Below are 15371 nucleotides of genomic sequence, written 5' to 3'. Positions count from 1 at the left end.
CCTAGTTATTAGTGTACTATTTATAAGTATGAATTTGAAAGACCTGAGTCGACATTGACAGGGTTTTTTTGGAAAGATACTTGTACTAATGTTCTGGTCGAGGTCCCTAAATAGGGTACTGTGATTCTGTGAAGCGTGAACACCATATAACCTTCGAATTTCTTCCATAAGTCTGCTATAGCTAGCTACCATATGAGCACATGTAGAACCATGTAGCCACTAGCCACCGATGCTCATGACAGCAGACACGTCCAACGGTGCCCTGTGAGGAGCACATGCAGATGAAGGTGCCTGCGAGGTGCGAGCTACTACACCTAGTCTCCTATACCACGTACGTAGGGCGGTAGGAGTAGTAACAACCACTCTGGTCTCCCTCTCTACCGTGTGCCAGTCTGCTACTACTCCATCGCCTAGCTATATATGAGCTGCTGCCTGCCTACCTCGTGCATTTGAGTTGCGTGCGAGATCGAGCCAGTAGTAAGCCAAAACAACCGGCGGCAGGCTCTGCAAGTCTGCAGCAACTGCAGACGCCATGGAGGAGTACAAACCGTGTGCGGCCATGGTGGTGACGCAGTGCATCTACGCGGCTCTGGCGCTGTGGTCCAAGGCAGCGTTCACCGGCGGCATGAGCCCCCTGGTCTTCGTCGTCTACAGGCAGGCCGTTGCCACCATTGTGCTCGTCCCCGTCGTCATCGCGGCCAACAGGTGCATGTCGTTCCTGGTATCTTGACAACTTCGATATATCATTCGATCGCATAGAAATTCAATACGCGCGCCAGCTGGATGATCTCTCGTCACCTGGTTCATGTTGCCGCCCGTCATGGCTCCGTGATCTGCTGCATGCAGGAGGAAGATGAAGGAGATGATGGGCCGCCTTGGATTGACAGGCTTCTCCTTGGTCTTCGTCGCGTCTCTTGTCGGGTATGCAATGACAATACTAACGCACGGAAGATCGGTCACAGAAGAAGCCCGTATCGCCGATTCACATCAATATTGTTTTGGTTTACCTACAGCTTAATTAGAGGGAAACCTCTTCAGATTCTTATTTGTGAGTTAGTTCTGCCATCAAGTTTTGCTCTATGCATGCGACAGGGCAACAGTGAACCAGTGTTTGTACTACCAAGGGGTGAATCTGGGCTCGTCGTCGATGGCAACGGCCATGACCAACTTGATACCCGCCATCACCTTCGTCATGGCTGCATCAGTCGGGTGAGTACCTCTGACAGAGAAGGGAGAACCCGTTTCATCAGCAAATTAGTGGAGCACTGTTTCTCTGCTCCACTGTCTTCTAATAATATGGCATAGTACTGAATTAGTTGGGTGTCCTGGACCAACGCGCCACCTCATTCACCTGCGGTACAATTTATAAGGCGTTTTGTGTAGACCGAAAATCAAACATTATAATTCTTTAACAATAATTTGACTAACAGCTTTTACTTATTGTAATACAAACTTGATACTATTAGATCTGTAATGAAATTCACTATCTAATAATAAAAAATAATACTAATATAGGAAAGTTAAATGTTCAAAGTGTAATTTAGAAGATGGAATTGGGCTAGAGGAAGTATTATAGTTATATACTCTCTCTGTCTTAAATTATCTGTCGCTTTTGGTTTCCGTGCCACAAGTTTGACTTGATTTATAAAAAATACGTGCAACATTTGTATCTTTAAATAAATTTATTAAAAAACTAAATTCAAAGATCTTTCCAATGATACCAATTATATATCATAAATATTAATACGTGCAACCTCGGAATCCGTGGCGGAGCCTCGTGGAGGCCAAACTGGGCATCGGCCCCCCTTGCTTGACTATGCTCCACTGTTATTCCTGTGAATGCATTCATTGTTTCATGCGATAGAGAGAAGAAAAATATTTAACTAAGAACATAGGTAGACTGTAGTAGCCAGAAGTTAGAGGCAAGATGAATTAGCCCCTCCTTTGTTTGATGCCACGCTCCGCCGCTGCTCGGAACCAGGGGGCACGGTGGCCACATGAATCCCATGAATCGACAATAAACTTACATGATCTCAAAAGGAAGCATTTGAGAAGTTGTGAACACCGAATTACAGATTGGCTAATACATACATCTCTTTTTTATGCGAAACAGAATCAAATTCAGGGCTGGGGCTCGGGCATAACAAGCGACGGGTTGCCTCGTTGGGTTTCTATGAATTTTCTGTTCCAAAAGAATCAAGATCCAGGTCATACAGACTTATTCTGACAGTCTGACTCTTTGTCAGCATTCAGAATGTTCCTGTTCATGCAGAACACATATACCTTCTCATGTACCGCCTTGCTATATAGTTTTAAGTAATAAGACAAAATGATTAGAAGGTTCATGCACTTTTTCGTGACGTCCTCTAGCTTCCAGAATATGCCAGTCGTTCCATTATTGATCGTCTTCCATTAGATCTGTTACGGTACCCTCGTGAATGGGCAAGAGTTAAGCCGCTTTTCCTGGTGCCCGTGCACCACGGTAAAACCAAAAATTACTGATGTCTACCTCATCTTTTCCATATATTTTCTTTGTAATTGTATAGATTCCTTGATATTTGATAGAGAGTGCACAGGTTAGTTTTGAGCTGGCTTCGCCACTTAGTTACGTAGTACAGAATGTGAATTTGCTGATACTGTCGTGTGATGTGATGCCTCCGTCCATATTTTTTTGACGCCTCTCATCTGGGTACCGCGGTAGCATCTGCTCATGCCTCCATCCATCTGATTCCCTCAATCAACAACAGGCTAGAGAGGGTGGACGTGAGGAGGCCGAGGAGCCTGGCCAAGATCTTGGGCACGGCCGTCTGCGTAAGCGGCGCCATGGCCATGGCCTTCTTCAAGGGCCCGAAGCTGCTGCTGGGCGACCTGCACGCTCTCCTCCTCCAGTACTCGCCGGCGGCAGGCGGCAGCAGGTGGGTGACGGGCGCGCTCTTCCTGGTGGGCAGCAGCTCCTGCTGGTCGCTCTGGCTCATCCTGCAGGTGCCCATCTGCAAGTCGTACGTGGACCCGCTGGCGCTGTCGGCGTGGATGTGCCTCCTGTCCACGCTGCAGTCCGCGCTGCTCGTCGCCTTCCTCCTGCCGGACCCGGGCGCCTGGAGGATCCACTCGCTCTTCGATCTCTCCTGCTGCCTCTTCTCGGTAACTGTCAACGATATGATGCATCCATGATCCGTCGCCGTGACTCGTGTTATATTGCTTCCTCTGCCGTCGGAGAGGAGGAACCTTGGAGGTGATCGATGCCGTGGCGATGCAATGCAGGGGGTGTTCGGGTCAGGCGTCACGTTCTACCTGCAGTCGTGGAGCATCTCGGTGAGGGGCCCGCTCTACTCCGCCATGTTCAACCCGCTCTGCACCGTGATCACCACCGTGTTCGCCGCCGCCGTCCTCCGGGAAGAGCTGCACGTCGGCAGGTTCGTAATCGTAATGTGATGCAAGGTTCAATTCGTACGGTGACGCTGCTTGGAGTTGTGAGTTTTTGACGAGACATGACATCGATCTTTTGTGGCTGACCGATGATCGATCAGCTTGCTGGGCGCGATCGCCGTCATCGCGGGGCTGTACGTGGTGCTTTGGGGCAAAGCGGGCGACGGCAAGAGGTGCGGCGGGATGGAGCCAGAGCAGCACTCGGATGATTTGGAGAAGACGTCAGCGCGGTCGGACTCGACGGTCGACGTCGGCGATGGCATCGCCGAGCCCCTCCTGGCGGGCGGCGATCCAACGGAGAAGTGATTTTGCTCATCAGTGTTCGTTATGCTCAGTGCCGTCCCATTTTTGTCATGTACAATAGCAGTTTCAAATGGTCGGCTGGTCGAGTTTGGCTTGATCTCCGTGCTGCCGATGCGTATTATCCGTACGATTTTGTTAATCAACGCGGCAAACCCCCGCCGCCGCCGACGCGGCGTCCCCGTCCAGGCGTCCAACGTCGTCGTCTCCAACTCCAGTCCGGTCTCCGGTCCGCTCGCCGTCGTCTCCATTCTCCAACTCTCTAGCTTGTGGGCTGGCCGGGTCTGGGCCTGCTGCGACTACATGGCCCACATGCCGCCGCTTCACAGTCCTAAAAAAAGGTCTCATCGGGCCAGGTCCAAGACGCAAAGATTGTGCCAATAGAATGAGATGGACATAACCAGGCCCATATATTAAACCAACTTTGGAAGATGGCGTACCCAGCGTCCGGACGCTAGCCTCCCGTCTGGACACTCGTGCGTCTACCTCTTGCCGTGAGTTCTACACCTACCGACCCACGTCTCACCTGCTGCACCCGCCCGCAAACACGTGGGGCCCGCTCACCCAGTGGGGACCGCCCCGACTCGATCTAGTTTTAAAACATCTAGATGCAACAATTGCAACATACGTCTAGAAGCAAATGAAACATTTAAAATATGCGTCTGAAAATACTTGTAAAAACACTTGAAACCATTGTAAACATACGCAACATCCAGATAAAACATTTGCATTATGTGTGAAAACATATGCAACATCCAGATAAACACACTTGCAACATATGTGGGAAAAAACAGATGAAACATTGAGAACAGGAGCTTGCAACATACGTGTACAACCATTGCAATATGTGCAACATCCCGATCGACTTTTGCTATATCCGTATGAAACACTTGCAACATACCTCTGAAACATTTGAAAAACTTGAAACAGACGCTTGTAACATGCGTTTTTCAACCTTCTTCCGTACGACGCAGCGCAGAGCAGGGGACGGCCAATTCCGGCTAGCCAGCAATCGAGGATGGTGATGAGGCCTGGCAGCGGCCAGTTGCGCCTACGCCGCGCCTAGGCTTGGCCAGTGACGCCCCCTCTCCTTGTTGCCTGGCCTAGGCGCGACGAAGGACGGAGAACGACGACACGGCGGGGGATGGAGGTGCCGCTGCACTCACCGAGCACACGCATGGAGCTTGGAGGTAGAGGGCGAGGCGTCGGCGATCGGGTCCGGCGGTAGGTGCAGTCGGTGGGGCAGTTGGCAGCGTACCTCATGCGAAGGACTCCTCCCCGCAGGAGACGGAGGCACCGGGGTGATGGGGGCGCCGCGGGGAGGGCGACGGTGGCTCGTCGGAGTGGGCAGTGGCACGGGATTGAGGCGGCATGCAGCGGATTGGGACGATCGGATGGCTGCATGGTGACCTGAAGCCGCGTCGCATGAGGGCGGTGTGGGGAGACGAGCTTCCACGAGGATTTGATTTTTTAGACTACTGACGCATACGATAGTTATTTGTGTTGAGATCGAAAAGATCATCTAGGGTTAGATCTAGCGGGTTCTCTTTACTATGAATACGATATCGAGAGTAGAGAGACAAAGAGGAATAGAAGAAGAACGTGTCGAACCTGACACCGCAGAGGGAGATAGTCCATAAGCCGCCATCTCGTTCGTCGGTGAAGTCTGCACACGGGCAGTAACGTTCGGAGAGAGGTCAATGAAGTCGTCGACGTCGGTGGAGCTAGGAAGCGCGGCTGGTGGCTTTCCGTCACTGGCTGCGTCCCTCTCTGATTGGGATTAGGGTTTAGGTTTCGGTGGGGAGCTCGGCTCACGGTAAACCTCGCAATCAGAGCTGCCGGCCCCACCTCTATATATAGCGCAGTGTGACAGGAGCCCTCCAGCCATAGTGGGCTGGGCGCCCCCGATCAAGGCGCGGATCAAAAACCCAACTAGACCGTTGGGCCTAGTTAAAGATTAGAGATGAATCTGACAATTTATGCCATACATCTAGCCTTCCAGACGTCTTAATGGTGGGCGGTGCACGGCTATCCGCCCACTGTACGGGGCCAAACGTTCACTATGACTCCCCTGATCCCCTCTACCTCCAGGCTCCAGGCGCATTCAAAGCCTTTGGTTCTGACTTCCGACGGCCACCTCCTCTCTCTCTCCAGTCTCCAGGCTCCAGCGCACGTGCGCACACACAGACACACTCCAGTGCCAGGCCCAACATGGCCGACGGCGGCAACCGTGCGGGTGCGGATGGCTACAAGCCGTGCGCGGCCATGGTGGCGACGCAGTGCATCTTCGCGGCCAAGACGCTGTGGGTCAAGGCAGCGTTCGGGCGGGGCATGAGCCCCATGGTCTTCGTCGTCTACAGGCAGGCCGTCGCCACCCTCATCCTTGCCCCGGTAGCCATCATCGCCAATCGGTACGAGTTGATCGACCAGTGTTCAGTGATGCTGTTCTTCTTTCTCTTCCCCCAACCACTGATGTACAGTAATTTTTTAATTTCTGAACGGATAGGGCGAGGCTGAAGGAGATGAGACTGGGAATGAAAGCTCTCTCTTTGGTGTTTCTGGCGGCTTTGTTTGGGTACGGTACCTATAAATTCTTGCTAATTTCTAAACAAAACCTTGCTCCTCGAACTTAATTTGCTTCCTCTGTTTTTGGCAACTGTCACCTTCTTTTTCTTGTGAGCAACAGAGCTACGGCGAATCAGAACCTGTGCTACCAAGGGCTGCACCTGGGGACGTCGTCGCTGGCCACCTTCGTCATGGCAGTAGCCGTTGGGTGAGTAACTGAAAACACGCCAGCTTGTATATAAGTTTTAACTATGTATCAGTAGTTCCATGTGTATTTTTGCACAAAAATTGTTCGATGGGTTATTTTTTAGGGATAGTTGTCCGATACTTACAATGACTTGCCAATGATCCAGAGGCCACTAACGAACACAAGGCGCGCGGTAATGTTCTGCCTAGTTGCTTGTTATATTAGTCATGATGGCGTGAGATGGCGTGTCACCTAGCTCGTCACATTCATTGCATAGTCTCTTTGTCTTTTGCGATCAGCCGATCACTGTCTGCAGTGCCGTTTGGTCTCGATCTCTTGTAGCTACCTTTGTCAGTACCTAATAGAGCTAAATGCCTGATGCCTGAATGTTCCTTCCCATCCATTTGTACATGTTTCATGAGATCCCATCTTTCTTCCAGTCCTAGATTTTTTCTTACTTGAGACAAATAAATCACTTTACTTGAAAGAAGGTTGCTCTGTTTATGTGTCGATTGATTTGCTAAAGGGAAACAGAAACTGTCAAATTTACTGCAATAAGGTTGTCTCCAACACGAGACCCATCAGGAGACCTAAATCCAAAATAGGTTCCCAACAGAATACCTATAGACTCCAACAAAGTACCTATATGGAAGACCCATTTTGGATGTCAGGGGAGGTATAACCTAAATCTGAGTATCATCTCTCCTGAACACTCATTTGCAGAAATGATTTCTTTTGGGTCTTGTTATTAGAGAAGACAAAAAATGAGTATTAATTCTTTGCCTATAACGCTACCCAAACATGGAATGTGTCTTGTATTTTGGGTAACGGTTGTTGAAGACAGTCTAATATATACTCAAATTTGCAGTGAAGAGAAAAGTCAAGGGTCTATATTTTTCAATATAAGAGAAAGCAAGATATATGGGCTAACTTATAATTTGTTTTTTTTCTTGCATTTTCATCACGAAGAAGAAATTATATATTTTTCTTATTTCATATATTCCAATCGTTCCAATATCGTGGTTGATGAAGTTTGGAACCTTTTTTTTTAATATCCATTGGAAAATTACTTGTTCCTAAATTGTTGTTTAAGGAATAGTTCCAGCATCAGTAGCTACATACAATCAATTTTCAACTCAATTGTGAATCATTAAAATAAGCAAAAAAGCACAGACAAACTTAAGAAAATCATAAGCCAAGTCTATTATTTGCCCTGTTCGCTTGGCTGATAAGCCATGACTGAAAGTAGTGTTGGCTGATTTATTATGAGAGAAAAATATTATTCATTGGCTAAAAAATTACGACTTATAAGCCAAACGAACAATGACAATTGCTTGGCCATCCATTATTGGTGAAGATATCCAAAGTGACAACTTCTAATGTTTTGTTTGCCAAATGGGCTATCTTTGTTGTGTCCGTGGCAGCAACACCTAAAACCGCAGCCAATATGTTCTCTTTAAAGTAACCTACAAAAAAAATCTAAAAAAATAATAGTGTGCCTGAGCACTGAATTTCCCACATAAGAGCTACAACTCCCACAATGATCCAAATAGTATTACCTTGTTAACAGTCAAAAATTAGATGGTTAATTGTTTCACTGCAATCACAAAAACAACACTTTTGAATGTCGGTAAAAACGAGGTGTTTAATTGTTTCACCGCAATCACAAAAACAATACTTTTAGATGCTAGTTCAATCGCTTTTGTTAAAATTATATGTAGTTGGGTGTACCGCGTGAAAATCTTTATCTTAAGAGGGATTTTCAACTTCCCAATAAACTCATTGGTGAAACGGGTGCCTTGGTTTATCAAATACTAGTACATTGACTGCACTAATAATTGCCTGTGATTATGCAGGTCCTAGTTAAAAACATCTCTCTCATTGAAAAGCTGAATGTTGATTATTTTGGCTACTAGATTGTGTCAGGTAGTCAATTTGTCCCCAACTAACCTCTTCGATAGAAGACATGAAGCATTTGATTCAAGATACTCTCCACCATAACATGTGAATAATGACTATGTTATACATCCTAGAGAAGTATTGCTCTTTGTTTGCATAAAATTTGGGAGAAGAGCGCAGGAACTTGCAGGCTTCCAAGAATGTGCCAATCAAGAAATCGATTGCATAATGATTGATATCAGCTGGTTCGGATGCGATACTGGGATCGGTTCTCTTTAAATGACGTCAGCATATAACGATAATGAGATATGATTGGCATCGGGAAGATACATGTCGGACTCTACAAAAGGAGAAAGATTATGGTCTAAGTTATCTTAAAATATGAATGTTTTCTTCGTACCAAATATTGTACCGAGTCATATTCGAGTATGATTCGTTTTTTAGGCTCCGGGTATAAATATCAAATCCCGGCTATTGTAAAAGACACAAATCAATTCAATACAAGTTACTTAATTTTTTTTTTGGCTCTGGCCACCCCTTAGGAGTAGAAGTAGAGTAGATCTCGGCGAGTTCTTCAGCAAGTACGGCTGCATCGATCCGGTCGACCTCCATTGCTTGTCTGTAAGTACCGTCATTGCTTATACTTTTATTCGTACGGCTGCATCGGTCCGGTCGACCTCCACTGCGACTCTGGTATAAGTTAGTTATCGATTCTTGTCTAGTTCAAGTAAGGCTGCATCGATCCGGTCGGCCTCCACTGCTTGAACTAGATTAAGGTCAAGTTATCTGTTCTATCTAAGGGTGGCGTTCCTTCGGATAGATTCGTTAAGTTATCGATATCGCTTATTGCTTCCATTATTTATTTAATTACAGCAATATCACTTCGTCCGATTGAGATTGATCTAGATCAGCCTTATATCTTGTTTAACCCATCGTTTGTTAATCTAAACTGAACTAATCTACACTTTAAACGATGAGTTATGTTTTATCGGCTGTTTTAGATCAATCTTGTTCGGGCATAGCGTGCGGTTAAGGCATGTCTGATCTTGAGTAGATCTATTGGCTAGCGAAAACTGTTCCATGGCCCGTTATCACGGCCTGTGTGATTCTGCCTCACACCCCACTGTTAGCACCGTGGAGTGGGGATCGTTATTTGATAGATCTGTTCCTGAGAGAGCATGACCTTAACTGTGTGCTATGCCTGAATCGGCTGTTTTAGCCGATATCGAGCGCTTTCACGAACAGTTCACATCACGAGATTGTTGAAATAGGGATAGGTTGAAAGATGTGTTAGCCCTATGATCTTATTATTGTATACGGCCTGCATGATTCTGCCTCATGCCCCACTGATATTAGTAATAAGTTAGGGTTGTCGAGTCTATTGTTGTTTTTACGGCCTGCATGATTCTGCCTCATGCCCCACTGGTCATAGCGATAGATGAGATCTAATATGTTCATTAGATTTATCTTTATTAAATGATTGAATGATGATGAGTTGTTTCTTTTGTAAAAGGGGTTCGGTTACTCGCAGTCATTGGCTTAGCATAGTTTAATCATTGTTGACATCTTTTTGCCATTGACCGATATTTGTCCAAATAATGATATTCATTCTGAACGATAACCGATTCTTCTTACACAACCTCATGAGCTTTAACTGATTTATTCTTATGAATATGCTGGAATCGACTATTTAGTCGATCTCCTTTCATATCGGCTCTCAGAGCCGCACATTCGGGACTGTCCGGCAACACCGGCACGTTCCATCCTAAATTACTGATAAACTTTCTCTCCTTGTCAATTGCAGGATCAAATTGACTGACACGTCTTGGGAGGAGTGCGCAGGATCGACCATCCCTACGTTGAAACTAGATGGATCTCTAGCTCCATCGAGCGGACCCTTCCGGCTTGCTCGTGTGCCCTCGGCACGGGATGGAAATTTTCGTGTTAGGGAGTGTGGAACCTACACATGTATCTTTCTAAAATCTAGTTTGTGAGCCACATTTTATTTTGAAAGCCCCATGTCTCACAAAAAAATCATCCCTGACCTTTAATAGACATTTCAAAAGCTAAGTCCCAGGTTAATTTAAATCTGAGTTTCTACATGAGCCCTAGGACCTGGCTATGAGATAAACTTTTATATACAGTTTTTAGGAGAGTCAGGCTAGTTACCCATCTCAATAAAGTATATAGCTATTTGTTCAATGAATGTATAGGGATTCAAGCAATTGCGGATGATTTTGCTAGTAAATATGTTCATCCTATTGTTAACAATTTTATCATTTAGGGAGGATTACACTTTTTCTTTTCTAGTGCAAGACTGCAAGTCAATCGGTTTACTATGACATTTTACTATCGACCAACCATTACAGATAACTTTCCCTCAATTCAACATATAATGACGGAAACCAACTTTAATTTTTTAATCTGCTAAATTCATTGATGGTTAGCATGTATTACCAACTTGCCACATTTTCTTAAAAGAGTTAAATACACCACCATCCCTTGAATTCGTCATGGTGCACCATTAGACCCATGGACTTTCAAAACACATTTTTAGTTCATTATTAAACTTTTCCAATAGTGCACCACATGTTCATGTTACCATTTCAGCACATTAGGATAACTGATTTTTAATTAGAGAAGGGAGTGTTTTTGTTTCTAGTTAATTCCTGCTGCCATTCGTCCTATTCGCTTGGAGGAATTTGGGAGAATCTGGAGGAATTTGTGAGAGTGTGAACAGTGAATTCCAGGCGCCTACAGTGAATTCCGGCTGGTTGAAACAATAGATAGAAGTTGTGCCTTTTGTTAAACTTATCATCTTAGAATAACCATTCCATTTTGTAATCGTGCTTGGAACTCACATTTACTTCTTTGGATTCTATACGTTTTTCCCTGCCTGTATTTTTCTAGGCCGGGAAAAAAATATTGGCTACATTTACTAATGTTAGTGTCAATCCGTGCATGACATTCATCAACAGGCAAGAAAAAGTGAACATCAGAGAAGTAAGTAGCACGGCTAAGATCTTAGGCACGGCTGTCTGCGTGGGAGGAGCTATCACCATTGCCTTCTTCAAAGGTCCGAAGCTGCCGAGGGAATTTGTCAGTGACCCGTTCATGCTTCTGCATGAGTTCAGCAGCGACAGCTGGGTGATGGGTGCGCTCTTCCTCGTCGGCAGCAGCTCCTGCTGGTCCTTGTGGCTCGTATTGCAGGTCAATCCACTATGCAACCATCATGCCTAGACTACACAACCGTCAGAATTTTACTAGCAGCACAAGAAAGAGTGAACATGAGAGAAGAAGCAAGTGGTCAGATCAAAGCATGGTAATTTTGTTTCCAGGGTCCTATCTGCGAACGGTACGTGGACCCTCTGTGCCTGTCGGCCTGGACCTGCTTCCTCTCCACCCTGCAGTCCGCCGTGCTGGCTCTCTTCCTGCTGCCGGACCGTAGCGCGTGGAGGATCCACTCGCTCTTCGAGCTCTCCTGCTACGTCTTCGCGGTCAGTTCCACTCCGTTTCAGAAACAACCACGCAGTCGGAAGATGAGATCGAACTTGTTGGCTAACAGAGACTCGTCGTGAGTGCAGGGCGTGTTGGGGTCGGGCGTGGTGTTCTACCTGCAGTCGTGGTGCATCTCGGTGAGGGGCCCTCTCTACTCCGCCATGTTCACCCCGCTCTGCACCGTGCTCACCACCGCGCTCTCCGCCGCCATTCTCCACGAAACAGCTGCACGTCGGAAGGCACGCTCTCTCCTTCTCTGAAAGACAGACCTGAATACACTATACTTGATGGTTCCTTCAGTTCTTTGGCGTTCTCATCGAGCGACTAAACCGTTTTTTTGCATCTGGGACTGATGACGCCAAGAACTGATTCCTTTTTGTGTTTCTTTGCTGTCTGTCCAGCTTGGTAGGCGTCATCACTGGCCTTTACATCGTCTTGTGGGGGCAAAGCAGAGGACGCCAGGATGGGATGGGGAGGGTGCCACCGGCTCTAAGCAAAGCGGACATGGAGCCGCACCCTCACCCAAACTCTCAGCTTGACCTTGAGAACACTCTCGATGCACCTCTCATGGCAGGCAGGGAGCGTGCACAAAGCACGCAACTGACCGAGGGAACAGAGGAATTTCTTTTCGGTTGCTATATATCTGGAGGTAATTGTAGCTGTGAAAATGTAAGTGTTGCGTGCCATCCTTGAGCTACATAAGAAGTAAAGAAATGAATAAGCTGATGAGGTGTTGAATGCGACAAGGACTGTGGATATACAATTATACAGTAGGATAGAATAGTATGTTCGCAGCTCACAGAACATGTGGTGGAGAACTGGAGATGCTACCTGTAAGACGGCGATGTGGTCGGGGGCCTCGGGGAGTCGGGGCAACGAAGAAGAGAAATCGACCAAGTTTGCTGATAATCGATTGATGATGTATCAAATTCAGATGCGACACCGGCATGAACTAGCTAATGTTATATTCTTGAGATCGTCTAGGTGTAGATCCAGTGGGTGTTTATTTTACTAATTGAATCAAATAGACCTTTAGCTTTTTTCGGGAAAGGAGAGAGAGAGAGAGAGAGGGAAATGTAGGAGCATCTGACCGTCGGAGGGTTTGGAGGAGCTCCCTGCTTTCGCTGCTTCACCGGTGATGATCTGCGCTATGGCAGCGACGTTTGGTGTAGCTGTGGAGACCGGCGGTGGTGGAGGCAGTGGCGCTTCCCGTCGCTGGCAGTGCCACCCTCTGGATCGGATTAGGGTTAGGACAGTGGGACTGTGGCGGCGGTGAACCTCGTACCTAGAGCCGTTTGCCCCACCTCCTCTTTATAGGCACTGTGCGACGGGGGCCCACTAGCCACTAGATGGCTGAACGTCCCCGATCAGGACGCGGTCAAGGGGTCCGTCTCGACCGTTGGGTCAAGACGGATGAGATCAATTCTAACATTCTTCCCCTTGATCTCAACTCATACTTTAACTTTAAACTTTGACTTTAATCCCTTTCACTTTTATTTGTTCCATTATAGATTAGTGCATAGAGCATGCTTCATCGTCACGGTCAATCGCCGATAGACTTAATAGCTACAATACACATCTCTGTTCTGAAACAGATTCTTTAACTTTGGGCCCTTTGTTGTCCGGAAATCATATGCTATACCATAAACCCATGTCGACTGTGTGTTCTTCAAACACACTGGGTGGTAAGCCTTTTGTACGTGGATCCGTAAGTATTTGCTTGTTACTTATATGTTCAATATTTTTAGTATGATTCCGGACTTTCTCCTTCACAACGTACAACTTTAATGTCAATGTGTTTGGCAGCACACTTGACCCGTTGTTATAGGAGCGAATTACTTAAATGGTTATTGTTGTTGTATACCATTATCAATTCCGGGTGTAAGTTCTTTTAACCATTTCGCCTGTCCTTAAGCCTCATAACAAGCTATACCATGGGTATGCATCTTTGATGACACCATAACTGTTTCTTTGGAGCTTTTCCACAATAAAACTTCAACTACGAGTGTTAGCTACTATGTGGGTTTCACTAAACATCTCGTCAAAATTTAACTTTTGTACCCACAACTATTTGAGAGTACTTTTTCTTTCTTACTCACCATGAGGCCTATAAATCCTTGCACAATTGTAAAACATTTTCAACTCCATTCCAGTGATCTATATCTGGACTGGACTTCTGCCAAAAACATAACGGATACATAACCTGTGTCAGGGTAAGTTCTTGCTTATAAGCATTCAATAAGCTTCCAACAGCTGAAGCATATATGACGTCCATTTGATCGATCTCACATTTATTCTTGGAACACTGAAAGTTCCAAAAACTATTACCCTTGACTATAGGAACAGGCGCAGGTTTATTCACATATATATACTTTATTTCTTCTTATCTCGGTAAGTTCCAATTCCTGTAACGAATGATGCTTTACCAAGATCATTCTCATTGAAACTTGAGGACAAGAACTGCTTCTTCTCCAATAGTAGATTAACACCACTACTAGCGAGTAAGGTGCTACCCACATGCAGGATTAGGAAAATAAATTTCCCATGTTTAAACTTTGCATAAATATAATTGTCCTCTACATTCTCTTTAAAACCCAAATTTTCTTATTGTACTGTCAAACTTCAAGAACCACTGTCTTGAAGCTTGCTTTAATCCATAAATGGATTTTTTTCAGGCAACATCCCTTACGTTCTTTTCTGACAAAACCTTTTGAGTTATGCCATGTAAACTTTTCCATACAAATCCCCGTTGAGAAATGTGTCTTTACATCTTTCTGATGTAACTGTAAATCGTAATGTGCCACTAACACCATTATGATTCTAAAAGAATCCTTGCATGCTCATTATAATCTATTCCTTCTCTTTTAGTAAATCATTTCGCCATAAGTGACGCTTTATAGCTTTCCATATTCCCTTTTGGAGTCATATTTATCTTGCAGACCCATTACAGCCTACTGTTTTGGCTCCATTGAGAATTTCTTCTAAGTCCCAAACATCATTGGTATTTATCGATTTCATTTCATCTTCCTTTGCTTCTTGCCATTTAGACGAGTGAACGCCTCTCATGGCTTCTTCAAATAATGTGGAATCACTCTCTATTTGAATTTCTTTCTTAACTTTTACTTCTTAGTCACCAGAAATATCTGATTTTCTTATTCTTTGAGACTTTTTGGGGCCTCATGGCACTTCTTTCATATGGGCTATTATTACTCTTCATTACCAAAAAGGCAATTGTTCTATAGCCTCCTGTATCACAAGATCCTTGTTTACTTATTCATCTTCTTTAAGTATGTCATACAACATCAACATGTATTAAGCAATTTGTTGCTCTAAAACACTGTAGTGGATATGTAATCCCACTTTTATTCAAGCTTTAGGTATCTATATATCATGCTCCCCCAGATTACTCCATCTTCTTTAAAGATGGTGTATCTTCAAATTTCTTATTTTGGGTTTAATCTTTCAAAACTCGAATGGTGCTTTAAGCACCGCCTTA

At 45.4% G+C, this 15371-nt stretch overlaps 2 protein-coding genes across 3 annotated transcripts; both read left to right on the top strand.

Annotated features, from left to right (window-relative positions):
* The first annotated feature begins 232 nt into the window (after nucleotides 1-232).
* On the top strand, nucleotides 233-3824 carry LOC136551818 (WAT1-related protein At4g30420-like). 2 transcript variants are annotated; one of them, XM_066543358.1, is made up of 6 exons: nucleotides 238-705; nucleotides 847-921; nucleotides 1093-1209; nucleotides 2748-3141; nucleotides 3262-3413; nucleotides 3528-3824. In XM_066543358.1, exons 1-6 carry the CDS (start codon nucleotides 533-535, stop codon nucleotides 3730-3732), a joined length of 1116 nt encoding a protein of 371 aa, XP_066399455.1. In that variant the 5' UTR covers nucleotides 238-532; the 3' UTR covers nucleotides 3733-3824. The 2 variants fall into 2 exon arrangements, with proteins under 2 accessions (XP_066399456.1, XP_066399455.1); XM_066543359.1 differs by lacking the exon at nucleotides 847-921 and having other exon boundaries at nucleotides 233-705.
* A 1983-nt stretch (nucleotides 3825-5807) lies between these two features.
* Nucleotides 5808-10375, top strand: LOC136551816 (WAT1-related protein At4g28040-like). Its single transcript, XM_066543357.1, has 4 exons — nucleotides 5808-6137; nucleotides 6233-6301; nucleotides 6413-6499; nucleotides 10182-10375. Exons 1-4 carry the CDS (start codon nucleotides 5938-5940, stop codon nucleotides 10369-10371), a joined length of 546 nt encoding a protein of 181 aa, XP_066399454.1. The 5' UTR covers nucleotides 5808-5937; the 3' UTR covers nucleotides 10372-10375.
* Nucleotides 10376-15371: the final 4996 nt, after the last annotated feature.

This window comes from Miscanthus floridulus, chromosome 4 (genome assembly GCF_019320115.1).
Source record: "Miscanthus floridulus cultivar M001 chromosome 4, ASM1932011v1, whole genome shotgun sequence".
Classification (NCBI taxonomy): domain Eukaryota; kingdom Viridiplantae; phylum Streptophyta; class Magnoliopsida; order Poales; family Poaceae; genus Miscanthus; species Miscanthus floridulus.
The sequence above is the reverse complement of the archived record's forward strand: the minus strand, read 5'-3'. Positions and strand labels throughout refer to the sequence as shown.

Bases quoted from the DNA above. Each gene is read 5' to 3' on its own strand.
- LOC136551818 (XM_066543358.1), top strand. From the start codon at position 533: ATGGAGGAGTACAAACCGTGTGCGGCCATGGTGGTGACGCAGTGCATC. The intron at 706-846 runs GTGCATGTCGTT...TGCTGCATGCAG, and splicing joins GTCGTCATCGCGGCCAACAG to GAGGAAGATGAAGGAGATGA. The intron at 1,210-2,747 runs GTGAGTACCTCT...AATCAACAACAG, and splicing joins GTCATGGCTGCATCAGTCGG to GCTAGAGAGGGTGGACGTGA.
- LOC136551816 (XM_066543357.1), top strand. From the start codon at position 5,938: ATGGCCGACGGCGGCAACCGTGCGGGTGCGGATGGCTACAAGCCGTGC. The intron at 6,138-6,232 runs GTACGAGTTGAT...CTGAACGGATAG, and splicing joins GTAGCCATCATCGCCAATCG to GGCGAGGCTGAAGGAGATGA. The intron at 6,500-10,181 runs GTGAGTAACTGA...TGTCAATTGCAG, and splicing joins GTCATGGCAGTAGCCGTTGG to GATCAAATTGACTGACACGT.